Source organism: Oryx dammah, unplaced genomic scaffold (assembly GCF_014754425.2).
Source record: "Oryx dammah isolate SB20612 unplaced genomic scaffold, SCBI_Odam_1.1 HiC_scaffold_26, whole genome shotgun sequence".
NCBI lineage: Eukaryota > Metazoa > Chordata > Mammalia > Artiodactyla > Bovidae > Oryx > Oryx dammah.
Window position 1 is genome coordinate 2,299,689 of NW_024070210.1, and position 19,928 is coordinate 2,319,616.

Below are 19,928 nucleotides of genomic sequence, written 5' to 3' on the forward strand. Positions count from 1 at the left end.
GACCCCACGGACTGCACCACACCAGGCCTCCCTTCGACTGTTTTGCGACCCCACGGACTGCACCACACCAGGCCTCCCTGTCCTTCACCATACCCTGAAGTTTGCTGAGATTCATGCCCACCGAGTCACTGATGCCATCCAACCATCTCATCCTCTGCCACCCTCTTCTCCTTTTGCCCTCAGTCTTTCGCAGCATCAGGGTCTTTTCCAGTGAGTCATCTCTTTGCATCAGGAGGCCAAAGTATTGGAGCTTCAGCTTCAGTCCTCCCAATATTCAGGTTTTAGTACTAAATGTTTGTGACTCTTCATCTGAGAAAGGGTGACCAAAGGGCACTAACGTATTTGCTTTCTTGGAGATGAAAGCAGGCAGAAGTCCTTCCTTCTCTGGCCTACTTCTGATCAGGACAGGCACTCAGTAGTGTCCAACTCTGCGATCCTGTGGACTGTAGCCCCTGAGACTCCTCTGTCCATGGGATTCTCCAGGCAAGAATACTGGAGAGGGTTGCCATTTCCTTCTCCAGGGGATCTTCCGGACTCAGAGATTGAACCCTGGCCTCCAGCCTCGCAGGCAGATTCTTTACCAGCTGAGCGATAGGGAAGCCCATTCATAAGGGATTTGCTGTTAGTCTTAGTCACTCAGTCGTGTCCGACTCTTCGCGACCCCATGGACTGAAGCCCGCCAGGCTCCTCTGTCCATGGGATTCCCCAGGCAAGAATCCTGGAGTGGGTTGCCATGCCCTCCTCCAGGGGGTCTTCCCCACCCAGGGATCCAACCCAGGTCTCCCGCATTGGCAGGCGCGTTCTTCCCCTCTGATGTTCATTTGCAAACCCATTGTACCGAAGCGAGGCAGCTAGTTGACACGCCCTTGGACTCAGGTCCCTGGGGTTCAGACACGGGGTCGGGGTGGGGGCTGCACGTGTCCCTCTGGGCCCCTCGCCCCCCTGCACTCACCCAGCCGCCCATCACTACTGACTACAGGCTTGTTTCCAGCCTCGAGGGGGATCCCTCTCTGGGGATGGTGTAGCCCACGGGCTGTAACAGGCAAATTATTTTGTTTTTCATTTACTTCCCCCACCCCACCCACATCCCCTGACTGCAGACAGGTTCTTGGAATACTTGTCTCGAAGTAAATGAAGGGAGGTGCTGAGCATCGCTCCCAGGCGTAGAGTGAGACCCTTGCCTGCCGTGCAGCTACCTGAGGGTAGAGCTCAGTGTCCAGAATGGCCGCTGCCCCTCGTCCTCATGCTTGAGGGCAGCTCCTGCTGAGGTGGCTGATTCCAGCGTGGGAAACGCTTTCTTCAGTTCAGCTGAAAGATCATCTAAGGCCCGAGAACACAAGGATGGTGGCTTGTTGCACGGGATGGCGTGCGCGATTCAGTACATAGAAAGCACGGGCTGAGGTTTAGTTCTGACCTGTCCTCAGTGATGACCGTCATCACCTACCAGGCCTGGGGAAATCGAGGGCTCCCTGGTCCCTTCTGAAATTCTGGTGAATCAGCGTAATTTATACACATGTGTGCCCGATGTTCAGAGTTCTCAAGTTCTTCCAGTTCTTAAGGAGGAAGATGGTTGAGAGCCAGCCAGGCGGTTGCTGTGTGCCTTGGGGCACTGATGCCAGCGTTCCGTGTGGCATTAAGTCTCATGCACCTGCTGGTGTCACTCTGAGATGGGCTCTTTGCCTCTGGAAAAGTGGCTTTGCACGTCCACCCGGTTGGAGACGCTGTGCAGATGGAAGTCTTCAGCTGTCGCCGGGAACAAGCATGGCAGCGCCTGGTGGGGACCAGGCCCCCAGGAGAACTGCCAGGGATGGGGAGGGCTGGTGCAGGAGCTGCCAGGAATCCTGTGGCCTTTGCTAGAGGAGGAAGTGGCTTCCGGTGGGGCCTGGGCAGGAGCTGACCTTCCAGTCAGTGGGGAGAAGTGATAGCTGGAGAGGGGAAAAAACGGGGCCAGGTAGGTGCCCGGGAGCCCCCTAACCACCTAGATGGATGCCCGGAGGGTTAGCCTCTCAGATGTGTGAGAGTGAGTATCGCCCAGGAATGCTGACAGCCGTGCCCCAGGTATGCGTCCAGGCCCACGGTGCCCCCGGCATCCCAGCAGGCCTTGCGCCCCCACCTCGGGGACCCCCAGCCTGAGCCTGTCTCCAGCTTTTGGACTTGGTGCACCCTTCCTCCAAGATGTCGCTGTGGCCACGTCGTCTGGTGCCGGGGCTCTCGTGGGAGCCCTTGTTCCCGTTCCTACCCCTGGAAGCCATCCCCGCTCAGAGCTGGCTTCCCAGTTTCTGCCGGGTGGTGGGCCTTTGCTCTTGAGGAAGGCAAGACCAAACAGGAGGTTTCCAAAGTGAGGAAGTCCGGAGTCTGGAAGGCTTCAGCCTGTCCCCCCCGCCCAGCATCAGCAGCCCCTCCCGCAAACCGCCGGTGCCCCTCTGCTCAGGGCCAGCAGGCCCAGCGGCCCCAGAGCGGCACCGGTCAGAGCCTGCTCGCTGCCGCCCCAGGCCTTGCAGCAGGTGTCCCTTGGGTAGCTTCTCTGTGGAGCACACGTTTCTGGCAGCCATGAGCGGGAAAGCGGAAGTCAGGGAGCGTCGTGGGCGGAGCCAGGAGCTCGGTGCAATGCGGTTTTCAACCGGTCAGCGTATCGCAGGCCTGCGGCCCCCCAGCAGCCTTGGAAAAGGAGCCCGCTCAGATCCAGCAGAGGAGCCTAGTAGGCTGCAGTCCATGGAGTCGCTGAGGGTCAGACATGACTGAGCGACTTCGCTTTCATGCATTGGAGAAGGAAATGGCAACCCACTCCAGTGTTCTTGCTTGGAGAATCCCGGGGACGGAGAGCCTGGTAGGCTGCAGTCTTTGGGGTCGCACAGAGTCGGACACGACTGAAGCGACTTAGCAGCAGCAGCAGCAGCAGCAGCAGCAGCAGATCCAGCAAAACCAAAGTCACCTGTTCATCAGCTACAGCCTCCGGAGTCAAGGCCAAGCCTCCGCAAGCCTCACCTCGTGCTCTCCATCACAGTCACCGAGAAAACGCCTCCTCGGGACCTCCTTGGCAGTCCAGTGGCTGAGAGTCTGTGCTGCCGGTGCGGAAGGCGTGGGTTCAATCCCCGGTCAGGGAGCTAAAATCCCACAAAACTGACAAAAAATAAAAACATGTTTATTTAATTAAAATGATGAGCTGGGGGCCCTCCCTGGTGGTCCAGTGGTTAATGCTCTGCATTTGCTGTGCCGCGGGCAGGGCTTGCATCTCTGATGGGGGGCTAAGATCCCACAGGCTGTATGGTGCAGTCTCCTCCCAGTACCCAGAAGAAATCATTTCCACAGTTTGGTAATATAAACCACAGTCTTTTTTGTTTTTTTTTAATCCAAACAGCTGAACAGTTGGTTCTGGAAACTTCATTACCTCCTATTTCACTGTAGGGTAATATAATTGTGTCTATACCTTCAGGAGAAAGAGGGTTCGAGAATATCTTTAAAATGTGTGACCATTTTTCAGTCTCATAGCGCAGAGAGGAGGCAATGTGATAAGGCAGCTGTATTAAAGATGAAAATTGAAATGGGCCGCTGGGAACCGTGCCAGCAGAGAAGTTACATTTGTTACTGAAGCCTGAGGAGTGAGTTTTGTTGTTTTTTTTTTAATGTGGGATTAAGAGATCGGCTTGGTTTTGAAGATGGGCGTTAAGCGTCCATGATGGTGTACTTGGTGCTTTACTGAGCCAACCTAGTGGTAAGTGATCCTGCCTCCAGTGTCGGGGTGCTGAGCTCAGTACCCCCGGGGCCCCTTCAAGAACAGAGGGTGCTGCTGCCTCAGCCTCAGTCGCCAGACACATCAGAAGCTTGGCTTCTGCCAAGTGGATCTTCATTCCTAAAAAGAGTTCCTGGCCAAAAAAACATCTTCCTCTTTACTTATGCTGGTAAGCCAGGTTGAGCGGGGTGGGGGCAGCAGAGAGACTTTTGTGCCAAGTCACTTCAGTGGTTTCTGACTCCCTGACCCCATGGACTGTAGCCCACCAAGCTCCTCTGTCCGTAGGATTCTACCAGGGTGGGTTGCCATGCCCTCCTCCAGGGGATCTCCCCACCCAGGGGTCCAACCCTCCACTCCTCTGTCTCCTGCATTAGCAGGCGGGTTCTGGGACGTCTCCCCAAAGTGTGCTCGTGAGGACGAGCGTGGGGAGTGAGGGCTGTGATGGGCTGGGGAGCCTCGCTGCTCCGCAGGGCGGGGCGGGGGGACTGCTCCCAGGCCTCGTCTCCAGGCCTCGGGACACGTGGGGAGAAGCTGTGTGTGGGCCAGGCTTCTGGCTACAAGGGCTTTGTGCTGCCGGCCCAGAGTCTTCAGTCTAAAGGAGAGGCCACATCACCTCTAGCCCTGTGGTCTGTTTTTCTGCCTGAAAAAGTCATCGCAAAAAAACTTCAGCTGATAGACACTAATATGAAAGCGTGCCAAGATCTGTCGTTAACTGACAAATAAGGGGGAAGAGTTCTTTCTAGAAAAGTATTTTCCATAGGAACCAATTTTTTGAAAATAGGTATGTATGCATGAGTGTATGTGTGCTGGTATTTCAGCAAATGCCTATGTTTGTATAGACAGTTTCTGGACAGGTGGGCGAGAAGCTGTAACTCCGGGACTGGGTCTGTGGGGAAGGAAGGCATTTACTCCTCACATTACATCCACTGAGTGTTTCGTTTTTGTTTTTTTCCGCAATGGGCGTGCATTGCTTTCTTGATTTTTTTTTTTTTAAGGGAAAAATCTTAAACATTTTAATAATACTGGGCTTCCCTGGTAGCTCAGCTGGTGAAGAATCCCCCCGCAATGCGGGAGACCTGGGTTCGATTCCTGGGTTGGGAAGATCCCCTGGAGAAAGGATAGGCTACCCACTCCAGTGTTCTGGCCTGGAGAGTTCCATGGACTGTATAGTCCACGGGGTCACAAGGAGTCGGAGAAGACTGAGCGGCTGTCACTTTCAGCAACGCTTTAGAGAGGAGAGATTGGAGATTATCTTCTGAAGGCTGGAACACACACCGGAGGTCAGGTTGTAACAAGCATAAAGGCGTGTCTTATGTATAGTAGAGGCTCCAAGAGACTTTCTGATGGACAAGGCTGGCTGCCTAAGGCCTTCGGGCTGCCTGGGGTTCTCCCAGCACACCGGAGCCAGAGAGGGTCCTTCTTGTATTGACCTGTATGGTTCTGGAGGTCTGTGCTTCAGCAGCCTGCCAGATGAAGAAAGAGGTCTGGTTGATCCCTTCCATCTTCCTTTATTTGGATCTGAGTATTGAACTCAGATAGTGTTTATACTTGATATACCAACATGAGATTTTAAAGAGATGCCCCGTGGGAGACAGTTCTGTGCAACTTTGGGGGTAGACAAAGATTTTTTAGTTGGGATACAAAAATCATCGAGAAAACTTTATCAAAGAAAGTGATAAATTGGACTTTACAAAAATTTTGAACTTTTACTGATTAAAAACACTGTTAAGGAACTGGGTAGACGCCATGGATTGAGAAAACGTATCTCCCAAAAGGCTTCCGTCTAGATGCTGAAAGAGCGCTTAAAACTCTATAGTGAGAAATTAGCAGCCCAGTTACAACACAGGCACAGATGTGAACAGGCTTTCCACAAAAGAAGATATACCCATGGCTGTTAACACATGAGGAGCTGTCAGCAGGGAAATGCGAGTTAAAGTCACCAGGACGTACCATCACATCTCTAGAGTGGCTCAAGTTTTATTGACAGTTTCAAGTGTTGACACAAATGTGGAGCCACTGGAACTCAAACATGGTGCAGCCTCTTTGGAAAAGAGAATCATTTTCCTGTAAAGTTGAGCATACCCTTAATCAGCAGTCACCCAAGGAGATGAAAGCGTATCTTCTCAAAAGACTGGTTCAGAAATTCACAATAGCTTTTTTTTTTTTTTTTGGAAGATCCCAAACTGGAATCAACCCAGTGGATAAACACACCTTAGTGTATCTATACCGTGAAGAACTAGTGGGGAAGAGCGGTGATAGGAAAGAACTACTGACCCTGCTTCATAGATGAGTAGCAGAAAGCAAATCTGCAGTTGCCCAGAGCAGCGGGGCAAAAGGAGACTTTGGAGTGCAGGAAATGTGTGTCTTAGCTCTACTCTTTACCTTGATTATGGTGGTGGTGGCACTCAACATGAGAGTTGAACCATAAAGAAGGCTGAGCGCCAAAGAACTGATGCTTTCAAACTGAGGTGCTGGAGAAGACTCTTGAGAGTCCCTTGGACTGCAAGGAGATCCAACCAGTCCATCCTAAAGGAGATCAGTCCTGGGTGTTCATTGGAAGGACTGATGCTGAAGCTGAATCTCCAATACTTTGGCCACCTGATGCGAAGAGCTGACTCATTGGAAAAGACCCTGATGCTGGGAAAGATTGAGGGCAGGAGGAGGAGGAGACGACAGATGATGAGATGGTTGGATGGCATCACTAACTCAATGGACTTGAGTTTGAGCAAACTCTGGGAGATAGTGAAGGACAGGGAAACCTGGAGCGCTGCAGTTCATGGGGTCGCAAAGAGTCAGACCTGACTTAGCCACGGGCAGCAACAAGCAGTGGTATAAAATCTGTCATGCTCATCAAACTATCCCCCCAGGATGAGTCTCACCGTTTCTCCTGGGGAAGGGCTGGCACCGTCATGTCAGGGAGCGCACACCTGCCCAAATACGCTTCCTCACCGTTTTCTCACACCGTTTGCAGTCCTCCTGTTTGCTGATTCACCTGCCAAGAGGTCGTGATGGAGGCATTTGGGGTCTGCTCTGCATTCCACTCTGCTGCCTCTTCAGGCTTAGACTCCCAGGGACTCCGACCCATGCAGAATGGAGAGTGGGGCTCAGGAGCTGATGATGAATGAAATAGTGAGAAGGCTGGGTGTTACACTTACCCCCAAGTGCCTGGAGACCAGCAGGAATGCCAAGATAGCAACGGACTTTTTATCTCTGGGGGCCTTGGGCATGGCGAATCCGGGTGGAAGACAGGACTGGAGGGCTTGTCCTAAAGCGTCTTATTTTCACTTGGCTTGTGTGTTTATTGGCTCGATGGGGGCTGGTGAGTTAGGGCTGGAGGCGGATGCCGTGTGGGTCTGGAGCTCCCCCGCCACCGTGCTGTCCTTGGGGCTGCCCCGCTGAGGCTGCGATGTGGACGCTCTCTCCCGTTAAGGTTCTCTTTCTTCCCTTTGCATTTCTTTCCTCGTATCTTCCCACCTGGGGTCCCTTACACCTTCCTCCTGAGGTCAGATGTGTGTTTGAAGAGTATGGAACTACTTTCTTTCATTTTCTGACAAAACGGGCAGGAAAAGCCTCAGGACTCCTTACCTGTGTTTCGACTTGTTCTGTCCCCATCAGACCTCCTGGTCACTCAGGGAAACTCCAAATGGGAGTGGCCAGGGGAGGCGGAGACCCTCCGGGCAGGCGAGCCCTGGGTTGCCTGCAACACTTGCCTTCTCGAACACAGCAAAGAGCTTCTGCTTGCTGAGGGGAAACGTGCATATGTCCTCAGCCCTGAGAAAGGAAAGGCCTTTTCCAAAAAGAGGAAGGCTCAGCCCGCGCCGTGACCTCCCGGGAGCGGCCGGCTGCCCGAGGCTGGTGGAATCCCAGCAGAACCTCGGCACTGTGAGCCCTTTGTCTTGGTGGGGAGCTGAGAGGGCAGGCACTGCAGCAACCCTCGCCGCAGCGAGTGGAGCTTGAAGTTCTTTGATTCATCATTCAGCTGGTATATGCATTAATATTTTAAGATCAAGGAGAATCGATGACTGTTTTAGGAATTTCACCCCAGGAGTTGTCAAATAAATTAATTTACCTGTTTCTCATAAAATGTACTTATCAAAATAAACTTGCACTCCATTATGGAGTGTGAGTAATGGACCTCCTGCAGGTAAAACAGAAAAAGGCTGAAGAGTCTAGTTCACTCACCTTTGTTTGTTTCGTTTCTTTTTTTTTTTTTTTTCTTTTTTGAGAGATTGTCCTTTGGAACCAGCATCATCCATATTATTAATTGCCTGTGGGGCTTTATACTGCATCACAGTACTTCCCTGGAATTAAACTGCTCCTATATAGTTATGAAAAATGTACTTTTTTAAGAAAAACAGTTTTTTAAAAAAGTCATTTTCTAGCATAAAACCCCTAAATAAAGTGCCGTGGAGCCTTCAGCAGTAAATTGAATTTTGGGGTGTATAACTTGTACGAGAACTGACACGTGAGGGGCCCCCGCCGTCGTCCGTCGCTGGTGCGGGGGACATGGAGGTGGTGGTCTCCAGGGACAGGCTGTGGCCGTCGACTCCCCGTATGTGCATGGGGCTTGGCGGCGCCTGTCGCGTGGCCTCCCAGCCCGGCCGGTGAGCTCCAGCCCGGGCAGCCGGGGCGCCGCGCCGGGGCAGCTGCTCCTTTCAGCCCATTCAGTGACCGTTCTTGGGGGTTGTTTACTGTTGCCATGGTGACTTTCATTTCCATAGCAGCAGCGCTGCTGTTTCTCTGAGGAAAATGAATTTAGTTATAAAAGGATAATATTTTTCTGTCTATATATAAGCAGCCATCTGTCAACCGGTGGATCAGAAAGGATTCAGAAACCTATTAAGACGGATAGCAATGAAGTGATGAGTATTTTTTTTTTTTTTGGTCCCATATTAAAAGCAATAATAGATGTGGAAACAACTGTTGTATGTTCAGCATCAGAACCGCAATTTTTTTCTCTTTATAGATTTGAAGTGTGTGTGTGTGTGTAAGGCCTTCACCACCTCCGCCGCTGCTGTGACAGCCTCATGAAATACAGTTTCCATTCTGCTGACAAATGGGAATAACCAAATGTCTCGTTTGTGCCTCGCTAGACGCAGGTGTGGCTAGTGCTTTCTCTTCTTGATGCCGTAAGCGTCCCTGCCCCGTTAGAGATTCCCGTGGCTGAACGTTGTGTTGTCACCCCACTCTCCTGCCCCTCCACCCCAGGGGGACAGGCTGAGCGGGTGCGGAGATCAGCAGCTCCTCAGGAGCACACGGCGCAAAGGATAAAAGGAGCGCAGTGCAGAGGAACCCGCGCTGGGCCCCGTAAATCTCCTTCTAGAGCAGCGTGCTCCTTGCACGTCCAGACGGGCAGAAAGTCACCTTCGGGAATGCTCCTCTAGTTTCTGCGTTCTTTATGTATTTCTTTCTTTTTGACGGTGTTGGGTGTTAGATGCAGCCCACGGGATCCCACGTTGCCGTGTGTGGGTCCTTCACTGTGGCGAGAGGACTTCTTTCCACTGTAATAATAAATGGGCGAGAGGACTCCTTTCCACTGTAACAAGTGGGCACTCAGGCTCACTTGCCCCACGGCATGTGGAATCTTAGTTCCCCAACCAGGAAATCGAACCTTCATTCTCCTGCATTGGAAGGTGGATTCTCAACCACTGGGCCAACCGTGGAAGACCCAAGTTCCTGAGTTTTTTTTCTTTTCCTCTATTGTGTTCATAAACTATAACTTGCAGGGGGAAGAACACTCGCACACACCCGCCCCGTTGTAAATAATGTTGTTTATTGGTTGATTTTTCCAGATCCTGACATTGATGCCGCCACTGCCATGATGCTTTTGAATACTCCCCCTGAGATACAAGCAGGTTGTGAGTAGATGCTTCTATAGCCTACAGCACCACAGTGTGTGAACTTAACCTTCTCCTTTACATACCAGGCCGTAGGAAGAACTAATGCCCAAGCAGACCGCCCCACCCCCACCTTAGAGAATCACTTTGAATGACCGCAGTGCGTGATTCCGTACATGTGCGTAGAGAGACGCAGCCACGCACGTGTGTGACTGAATGCGTAGGTGTTTCCAAGATGACAGAGTGCTAAGGTAAATTCAGGGCTTGAGACTCGGGCAGGGAAGGGGACCCAGAGAACAGACCCTTTCTCCTTCAGGAGCTATTCCTGGGAGTTTGTCGTTTCTGCTAGAAGAGGCTGCGGGGGCCCGGTTCACAGTCGTGGGACTCAGCAGGACCCATTTGTAGACATGCCTCTCCCCTTGGGGACCTCATGAATAACAGGCTCCCGTCTTAGGGTGAGGAGAGGAAAACCTAGCAAGGTGGGTATGCAGGAGCTTGGAACAGCCTGCAGAGGGCAACACCGGGGTTCCCCCGCCCCGTGTCATCCTGTGCGCAAGGCCACACAGACAGAAGGGCAGGGTTGTGTCCATGAAGCGGGCTCCCAGCTCCACCTCCTGTCGGCCCTCCAGCAAGGCCCAGCCCAAGACATCTCTGCTTCCTCCCGTGAACTGCTCTTCCGTGCACCATCCGATGTCTTCTCCCCTTCTCTGGAGCTAGCGTGTTTTTAGAATGGTCTCCTCCCCCAGTGATGACCGATGACCCAAACGCAGATGTCTGTCCCCTATCCTCCCAGCGGCCACGTCCCTCTCCCGGCAGAAGCCTATTGATCGGACAGCCAGCTCAGCCCCTGCGGCCCGTTCGGCTTGTTGGCAGGATAACGGCGTCACCGCCTTGCTGTGCGTAGACTCCTGGCATGCCTCAGCCGACCCCCTCCGATGCCCACCTGCCTCGTTCTGAGCGCCGCCCGGCCTGCTGAACAAAGGGATCCCCACTTCGGGAGCTTGTGGCATCTCCCACAGGAGAACATCTGTTCCTAGACCCTCCCCAGCTGTCTGATGTCGAGTTCTAGACCGTCCCTCCTAGCCTGCCAGCAGCTTTAGGAAACTGGCTCCATCCTTCCTCCCCTGTTCCTTGGTTTAAAAGACCCAAGAGACAGCCAGGCGTTCTCAGGACAGTCATCTCTCTGCCGAAGGCTGTGGTTACTTGGTCCTGAAGGCACAGAATCCTCCTTCTCTCTTTGCTGAGCTCAGCTTGCTGGCCGTTGAAATAAAGACTGCCCACACCTCCGAGAAGGGATCACCACTGCTAAGCAGACACAGAGCCGGCGCAGTCCTGCAACTGGCAGTTAACCTGTAGTGTGGGCTTTAGAGGATGTTTGAAGTTACACGGAAGTGAAAAAAAAAAGAACTCAGTTCTCAGATATCTCTTGCAGGAAGAGAGTAGACCAGACTGTAATCCAGTTATGTTCTGAAACAGTTTCTGAAATCAAGGTGGATAATTCATCACGGGGCAAGCGTACTGACTTGATCAGAGCTGCATAAGGTTTGGGTACCTTCCTTCGTACCAGTGACTGCCCGCGGTGATCGTTGGTTTAAGGAAGTTGTTTTGATGATCAGGAATAAAGGCGTTAAGCGAGGAGACGCCAGGGGATTGGTCATTAACGATCCATCATCGCTAGATTCTTGATCACAGATAGAAAAGGAAAAGGGTTGATCCTGCTGAGTTAAGAAGTTGATTGTTTTTAGTGTTCTCATGGCTAAATGAACTGCTCCCCTCGCCCTTACTGTAACGCATATTGTAACAATTTTTTTCAGGGTGTCTGTAGTGTTTTGTGTGTTGGGGTGCTGAACTTGCGTTTTCCGAGCTCCATGTTCACGTTGTGAAGCTGTGGAGTCACATAGGGCTTTCCCACCTCGCTCTGACTACTGTGAGAAGCCCAGCCAGGAGCGGGCTCTAGCGTCCTGGTAGGATGGGACCGGGCAACCCATGGAAGTCTGGAAGGAGACAGCAGAGAAGTCAGTTTAATGCCATCAGCTCTGTATTCACCTTCCTGGCTGACCCCAAGCCTCATCAGATCCCCTGGAAATCCAGCTAGGGCATAGTCAGTGGGTGAGAAGCCCCCGAGATTGGAGCAGGGCTGTTGGAAGGAGGTGAGCGTATGTTGAGCGTCCGTTCCTACACTTGGGGGCCCCAGGAACCCCCCTCAGCCTCCTAAGAAGCGCAGTCAGAGGCTTGTGTCCCGACACCAGGACTCTCTGCAGGTAGCTCTTCTGTGCTTCGCTCTCCCTTTGCCTCCCGACCTGATGTTTCTTGTCTGGGATGTGAGGCAGGACCACACCTCCCAAAGGGAGACCATCCCGGACACACAGCGCAGAAGCCACCGTGCCCGACCCTGCCAGCTTTGCCCAAAGCCTGGAAACAGTGGGAGGTGACCCCTTAGTCACTTTGTCCACCTGATGCAAAGAGCTGACTCACTGGAAAAGACCCTGATGCTGGGAAAGATTGTAGCCAGGAGGAAAAGGGGACGACAGAGGAGATTGGATGGCATCACCGACTCAATGGACATGAGTTTGGGTAAACTCTGGGAGTTGGTGATGGATAGGGAGGCCTGGCGTGCTGCAGTCCATGGGGTCGCAGGGAGTCAAACATGACTGAGCGACTGAACTGACCTGATCCCTTAGCCAAAACACTCAAAGGCAGCAGACACCGGGGCGCTGGTGAGGCGTGGGCAGCCTGCCTCAGGGTGTGTGTGCACGCGTGTCGCCCAGGTTTGGGGTCCTGCCTGCCTGCTCCCCACGCAGGCCCGTGGCCGTCTGTTACCGGAGCCTCATCCTCGCAGGCTGCTGTCGACAGCCTCCTGTGTTCACTGCCCGGGCTGAGCAACGCCCCATGTGAGCGGGGCCCCACCCCATCCGTCTGCCCCTGGCACTGCGCAGCAGGCAGAGGACGGCCTGGGCGGTTTAAGGTCTTGCCTTTGTCCTGGCCCTTCCGGAGGCCCCAGGCGGCAGCCGCTGAGGTCCTGCGCTCTCATCCTTCCTGTGGGCAGACTGGCCGCAGGCTGGGAGTCGGTTAGGCGCTAGCAAGGAGCCATCTCCAAAAGGGGGCAGAACCCCCGTCAGGAGGAGGCCCCTCTCCCGCCTTGGCAGTGCCCACTGCACCTGTACCCCTTAGCTCCCTGAGCGTTGTCTCCCCCGCAGCCCCAGCGGGAACATCCTCTCTTTCTGGCTCGGTCCGTTCGCGGTGTGGGGAGCCTTCTGCAAGGCATGCCATCATGTCTCAGGGGCTCTGCGGGACACAGCTTCCAGAAAAATCCAGGCAGGACACCGCTGCCTCATTGTCTCCTGAGCTGTGGATTGTGCTTCTAGTCAAATCCATCCGCATCCCTCTCCCCTGCCAAAAAAAAAAAAAAGTATGGCTCTGTAGATTAATTCTAACTTCTCGATTCTAATTAAGGCTTCCTAGGTGGCTCCGGTGATAAAGAGTCGGCCTGCAAAATGTAATCAGTATTATTTTACGGTATTAATGAAATATTTTACATCCTCTTCATCCTGAGTCTTTGAAATCCAGTGTGCTTAGAACATGGCTCGTTTGAGTTCCACGCCTCACCCGCTCTCGAGTGGCCACGTTCGTTCTGTCGGCTGGCGCAGTGGTGAAGCATCCTTCTGCCAGTCCAGGCGGCAGAAGAGACTCCTGCTTGGCCCCGGGCGGGAAGATCCGTGGAGGAGGAAATAGCAACCCACTCCAGTGTTCTTGCCTGGGAAATTCCACTGACAGAGGAGCCTGGTGGGCTACAGTCCATGGGGTTACGAAGAGTCAGCTCTGAGCCCGAACACACACTGCGAGTGTACCCACACTCACACACACACACACACAATCTGCTCTAGATTTCTGCTCTACACAGTTCTCCTCTGACAAGCCCTGTGAGTCACCTTTGACCCCAGTAGAGGGATTGTTATTAAGTCAGGAGAAGTCTGAGCACCATTACACATCTTCAGATGAAGTGAAAGTTGCTCAGTCATGTCGGACTGTTTTTGACCCCACGGGGCATGCAGTCTATGGACTGCTCCAGGCCAGAGTACTGGAGTGAGTAGCCTTTCCCTTCTCCAGGGGATCTTCCCCACCCAGGGATCGAACCAGGAGCTTCCCTGGTGGCTCAGACGGTAAAGCGTCTGTCTACAATGCGGGAGACCCAGGTTCGATCCCAGGGTTGGGAAGATCCCCTGGAGAAGGAAATGGCACCCCACTCCAGGACTATTGTCTGGAAAATCCCATGGATGGAGGAGCCTGGTAGGCTACAGTCCACGGGGTCGCAAAGAGTCGGACACAACTGAGCGACTTTACCTTCACTTTCAGGAATCGAACCGAGGTCTCCTTCCTGCATTGCAGGCGGATTCTTTACCCACTGAGCTACCAGGGAAGCGCACTCATCTTCAAAGGCTGACGTCATGCCTGGTTGGAATGTTCCCAGAGAGAAGCTGTAGATAATGAACAGAACAACAGAATGGGGTAGGGGTGGGTCCTCAGTCCCCCTCCCCCCAGAGCTGGAATGCGTGTGGAGGCACCAGGAAGCGGGCTCCCTCCTCTCAGCCCTCCCCGCATCCTTGCACGGAAGCGGCGGAAGGGCCAGTCCTAGGAAAGGGAAGGATTATCGAATCACCTGCTGCTCAGCTTATGGCCTCTGCCAGCTTAGCCTGGGCTGCTCTCCAACGCAGCGGTCGGAGCTCAGAGGTTAATTTTAGAAGCTGCGAAAATCAAGGAAACTCAACGTGGGGAGGGGAGCTGGGGAAGCCGGGGCGGGCGGAGCATGGAGGAAAGCTTCTCCTTTGCCTTCCGCTGTTTTTATTTTGGGTTCTGGAAGTGGTCACATTTGGATCACAGCGAACGGTGCTGCTTGATTTGATTCTCTGTGTGTGTGAGGGCTGCTTACTTGATGGATAAAAGTTGAGGGTCAGTGTTTAACACAAAGTGCTGATGTCCTTGGCACCTTGTCCCAGGATTTGAGAGTCTCAGACATACGTCTTCTCTCCTAGGAGAGCCAATTTAAAAAGCGTTTCTGCTGGGGGAGAGTTGACCCACAGCGCTGGACTCCAGCGCACAGCAAGCTGGCTCAGCTGCACACACATGCGTCTGTTCTTTCCCAGGCTCTTCCCATGTCGGTTACCAGAGTGTTGAGCAGACTTCCGTGAAGAGCTAAGTACTTAAGTGATGTAGCAGGAAAGGATGATGCTGGGGGAGGGGGGGTGTGCTTTTTCTTTGTCTTTTTTTAGTTGATTTAGTGAGAAGCCACAAATCTGAGTTTGCGGTTGATCTTAAATATCCAGTTTCTTATGGCTTCTCTTCTCTAGCTGGAGCCCAGGTTTAATTTCAGCAGGTTGGGTAGGCGCCCTAGGTTCACATGTGTTGATATGCATTGGGGGAAACACAGAGGAAACGGAAGGGAAGGAGATGGGCTGAGACGCGAAGAGCCAGGGGCACTGACCCCGTCTCCAGATCCAGACTCAAAAAGTCGTGGCGCGGGGACTTGGGAATGCCTTTCTCAGCCGTGTTAGGCCGGCCAGGATTCATCTCTCCGAAGCCACATTCTAGACACCTGGGTGTGGGGACAGAAGGGAGAAAAGGGTACGAGTCACCGGCCGTGTGGGCAGAGAGGGGCACGTCCACCCCCCTGAGGAGCTGCCTGCAGCAGCACTGGGAAGCCGGGCTTGGCGGGGGCAGCGTCCTGCAGCAGCTCCTGTGAGAGTGCACGCCGGGGTCCGAGGGAGAGCCTCAAGTGCACGCCAGCGGGGTCACCAGGTTCCAGAAACAGCTCGGGGAAGGCCTTCTCATGCTGCAGGGAAGCTGTCCGTAAGAGTCTCTGTGAAGTGAATACGGTGCATTCACCAGGAGGATGTCTTCGCGGGTGAGTGCAGAGTTCGTGAAGTGAAAGTCGCTCAGTTGTATCCGACTCTTTGCGACTCCATGGACTATACAGTCCGTGGAATTCTCCAGGCCGGAACACTGGAGTGGGTAGCCTATCCCTTCTCCAGGAGATCTTCCCAACCCGGGAAGCGAACCAGGGTCTCCTGCATTGCAGGCAAATTCTTTACCAGCTGAGCCACCAGGGAAGCAGGGTTAGGGAGAGCTACCAAAAGCCTGAGAGACTGAGAGACTTTCTACATGTCCTGACCCCGTTAAATCCTGTGCCTTAGAGATAACGAGTAAGAGGGCGCCGGTGAGGTGAGGTGCGATGGCGGAAGGATGGACATGGTGATCTTGGTGACGGTGAGCTTATAGAGGGGGCCACCCGCTGAGTTAGCAGCTCCTGTGCTTTGTCTTGTTTTATCTTTAAAACGATGCTCTGAGGTGCTCTCATGCCTCCTTTATAGGTGAGCAAACAGGCACAGAAGGGTAAGGCACTTGCCCAGAGCCACTGGGCTTGTGGGGGGCACAGACTCCGGACAGAGGCCGTGTGGCCCCAAGTGTGTACTCGTGACCACACGAGAGGCTCCTTCCCTGGAGCTTAATGAGACAGGGAGTCGAGCGAGCGGTGTCCAGTAGCTGCTGGGTGAGGGCTGACCTCCTCTCTCCGTCCCTGTGATGCCGGGTGAGCCGCTGGTGATCGGAGGCTCCAGCCACTCGGGCAGAGGCCTCCGGGTACAGGTGGGGCTGTGTCTCCTCTGATGGCCGGATGACTGCAGGGCTGTGCCAGGCTGGGGGGCGTGTGCCCGGGCTCCCTAGTCTTCTGTGCCAGGCCGGGGGACGTGTGCCCGGGCTCCCTAGTCTTCTGTGCCAGGCCGGGGGACGTGTGCCAGGCCGGGGGACGTGTGCCTGGCCGGGGGACGTGTGCCCGGGCTCCCTGGTCTTTGTCACAAGACTGTAGGTACTCTGGGTGTTTTGCCACAGGAGTGACTCTGAAGTGATTTCCACACGGGGAATGGGAGTGCCGTGAGCCCAGTGGCTGCTCTTCCGGCTGAGCATGTGACCCGGACGATGGCCAGGGGCTTCCGACCCTGTCCAGCTTTGTCTCATCCTGTCCTTGCGGGCCGCTCCAGGGCGCCTCTGGGGTTGCTGAGCGCATGGGTGATGCTGAGATTGAAGACGGCATCTATTTTCAGAACAGCCGTGCCTTGATTCAGTTAAACCTCTAGATACTCCGAGAGGTCAATACTGGGACCTCTTCTTACTTACGGAGCTCGTCAGGAGACACAGGCAGCGAAGGATGCTGACGGGACACAGAGGCAGATCGTGCGACCCCAGAGTCTGGCTCTCAGCCACCAGGCTAGAGACCACCTCCCTGCTCACAGCCCTTCACTGGCTTTCCCGGTATCCATAGTGAAAGTGAAGGGTTAGTTGCTCAGTCGTGTCCGACTCTTTGCGACCCCATCCATGGACTGTAGCCCACTGGGCTCCTCTGTCCATGGGGTTCTCCAGGCAAGAATACCAGAGGGGGTTGCCATTCTCTTCTCCAGGGGATCTTCCCAACCCAGGGGTCGAACCCGGGTCTCCTGCATTGCAGGCGAATTCTGTACTGTCTGAGCCACCAGGGGTGAAGTGTAAAGATGCGTCTCATTCCTGCTAGGGCGATATGCTTTGTCACAGTTACTTTTTAGTTCTTAGGCACATTCTGCTTTTCATCACTTCCAGACCTGATGTGTGCCTTTGAATACTAATGTCCACAGCACTTCCTGCAGGAAGGCCTCCCCGATGGCCTTTGTTTGGGGTTAGCTGTCTCCATCGTTCATGCCCATAGGCCCGCTGGCCTAGCGCTTGCTACAGTACGTTTCCATTGTCTCTTCGCTTCTCTGTCTCTCCCACCTAGCTGGGGGGACCCTGTGTCCTCTTCATCTAATGTGTAGACAGGCACTTGGTGATTCAATCCATTAATTGATACAGCCTGTCTATGAGACTGTAATCATTCTTAATGATGAGAATTATAACTGGTACAGACTGTAAATATTTAGGTCGTTTGGGGGAGTACTGTTCTGTCAGATCTGCCTAATGTTCCCGATGAGGTCCCCAGCTACTGATGCATTAAATACTGACCGTTTTGAAGAGATACTGCACAGCAAAATAATTGGAAAAAACCCTTTCCCACAATCCCCAAAACTGAGAGACAAACCAAAAAATAACCTCCACCTGAAGCACCCATCTGTGAACACCAGAGTCCTCCTGGTTTATACGTATGTCTGTCCTCTGGAATTACTGGTATTTTCCCTCCTGTATTTTCTTCCAGAAGTTTTGTAACTTTAGTCCTTACATTTAGCTCTATGATGCATTCCTCATTAGTTTTCCTGTTTGGTATGAGGTTAGGACCAAGGTTCATTTTTGTCCAAGGGGATGTCTCATTGTTCTAACCCTTCTTTCCCCCATTGTCTGTGTATTTGTCAAAAATCAGTTGGCCACATACACGTGAGTCTCTCTTGGATTCTCTTTTGTTCCGTGGATCTGTAGGTCGGCACTTACATATATACCATGCTGTCTTGTAGCTTTATATGAAGTTGTTTGGTAATTTGGGTAGATTTAAATTCCAGACACTCTGCTAGAGTCCAGAGAACTCATCAGCTAAGCACACCGTGATAATTAGTTGCAATGTCATATCCTAACAGGTTTCATGCTTTTAAGGTGCCTGGTGAGTCCCCCACCTCAGATGACCTAATATCTGAAATCCAGGCTGCTTGTTAAGTGACGGGTAGAAGCCCCTGGTCTCGTTCAGCCTGCCTGCGTGATTAAACATGGGAGCAGACGGGGGTCCTCGAGCCCCAGCTGCGCTAGTAGTGACGACTTCAGGCACCACTCTCCGTTTATCTCCTGTCCCACCTTTTGCACAGCCTAGTAAAGGGGAACCATACGCGGACCTGGATGAGACGTGGCAGAGGATACGAGCAGGAGCTCCCCAGGGGATCAGTCTACACCTGTATCCCACTTTCCAGAGTGGACGTTTGTCCAACGTGAAAGACCCGACTTAAGGTTTAGCGTATTTACATAAATCTGCTCTTAGAGACCTGAAATGACAGGAGTTAAAAAGTATGCACCGTGTCTTTTGAGAAGCCTACTTGTTCCACACAAATAACATCGGCTTTAAGAATTTAATATCCAGGGACTTCGTTGGTGGTCCACTGTTTAAGACTTTGCCTTCCAATGCAGTGGGTACAGGTTAGACCCCTATTTGGGAGCTAAGATCCGTCATGTCTGGCAGCTGAAACAACCAAAAACGTTTAAAATAGTCCACATCAAAAAAAAAATCTATAAAAAGATTTATTGACTTTTAAAAAACTTAATATTTAGAGTGGTTTTCGTTTTTGAAGGTATGACTTCGTAGACCCTTTGTGGTTAGGTCTGTGTTTGAGAAAGCACGGTCTGTCCACCCTGCCCTTGGATGAGTCTGGGCCAAGGGCTGGGGACTCGAGGATGCTAGAGACGGAAAGGGTCTTCGAGACGACTGTTCAGAGAAGGAAAAGTAGATTCTGTGAGCTCTCACAAAGTCCCTCCGGAAGAACAGGTTAAAGCCCGGGGTGTACAAGCCCCTGTCAGAGCGGTCACCCGGGAGGCATGCCTGGCCCCTAGACAGACACGAGCAGGAGTGTGGATGGGGCTGGAGGAACATTAGCCTGAGCCAGAAGAAACTGCTGGTTGGGAGGCCAAAAAAGAGCGACTCTCGGGGGTTGCTTCTGGTCCCCGTGTTCTGTAAAAACCCAGAGCCGCGTGAGGCCGCGGTGAGCTCCACACAGCGCGGGCAGCGTCTGATGGCCCCTGACCAGGAGGTTGGCTCGGGAGTGCCGCGGGCTGAGCGTGTCTAGGAGACGGCGGGTGACCAGAGCGCGCCGGGGCGTCTGCTGAGAGGGAGCTCCGGGGCGGGAGGCGGCCGGGCCGGCGGAGGGGCCGCGGGCCTCGGAGACGGGCGCCTCCGACAGCCCTGCTCGCCCCGCCGCGCCGGGCGTGGGGCCGCTCACGGGTGGTGTGAGCGCGGAGGGGCCGAGGAGCTTGTAAAGTCGCCTCTGCTGTTCTTCTGGCTGGTTTGTGTTTTTTCCCCTTCCTGGGTTAAGGACTCTTAGAAAGATATTCCCAGTTCTGACCGTGGCCGGAGAAGCCTGAAGAAAATGGTTGGTTTGCTCAAGATGGCGTCAGGTTCTGGAGACGGAAGGGGTCTGCCTAGGGATGAAGGCTTGTATGTAATAAATACAGGAAGGAATATTTGCAGCCCACTTCTCTTTAACCAAGGCATCAGTAATAAGCTATTGGTTTGACTTGACTGACTAAATCTCTCTCTTGAGGTGTGGTATCTTTCTCTCTTTCTGTCTTGCTCTCTTGATATCCTTTCTGTATCTGTCACCCCCCGTGTGTGTCTGTGTGTGTGTGTGTCTGTGTGTGTGTGTGTCTGTGTG

At 53.2% G+C, this 19,928-nt stretch overlaps 1 protein-coding gene across 6 annotated transcripts in view; it reads left to right on the forward strand.

Annotated features, from left to right (window-relative positions):
- The window catches only part of FOXN3 (forkhead box N3), a 440,728-nt gene that overhangs the window by 393,924 nt on the left and 26,876 nt on the right, over positions 1–19,928 (forward strand). For 3 of the 6 annotated variants that reach the window (XM_040227481.1, XM_040227482.1, XM_040227483.1), the window contains one exon: positions 9,523–9,588. The exons of 2 other annotated variants lie outside the window; for them this stretch is intronic. In XM_040227481.1, coding sequence (XP_040083415.1) covers positions 9,523–9,588 — 66 coding nt within the window. The remainder of the gene's footprint in view (positions 1–9,522; positions 9,589–19,928) is intronic. One more of the 6 variants, XM_040227484.1, reaches the window with a different exon arrangement.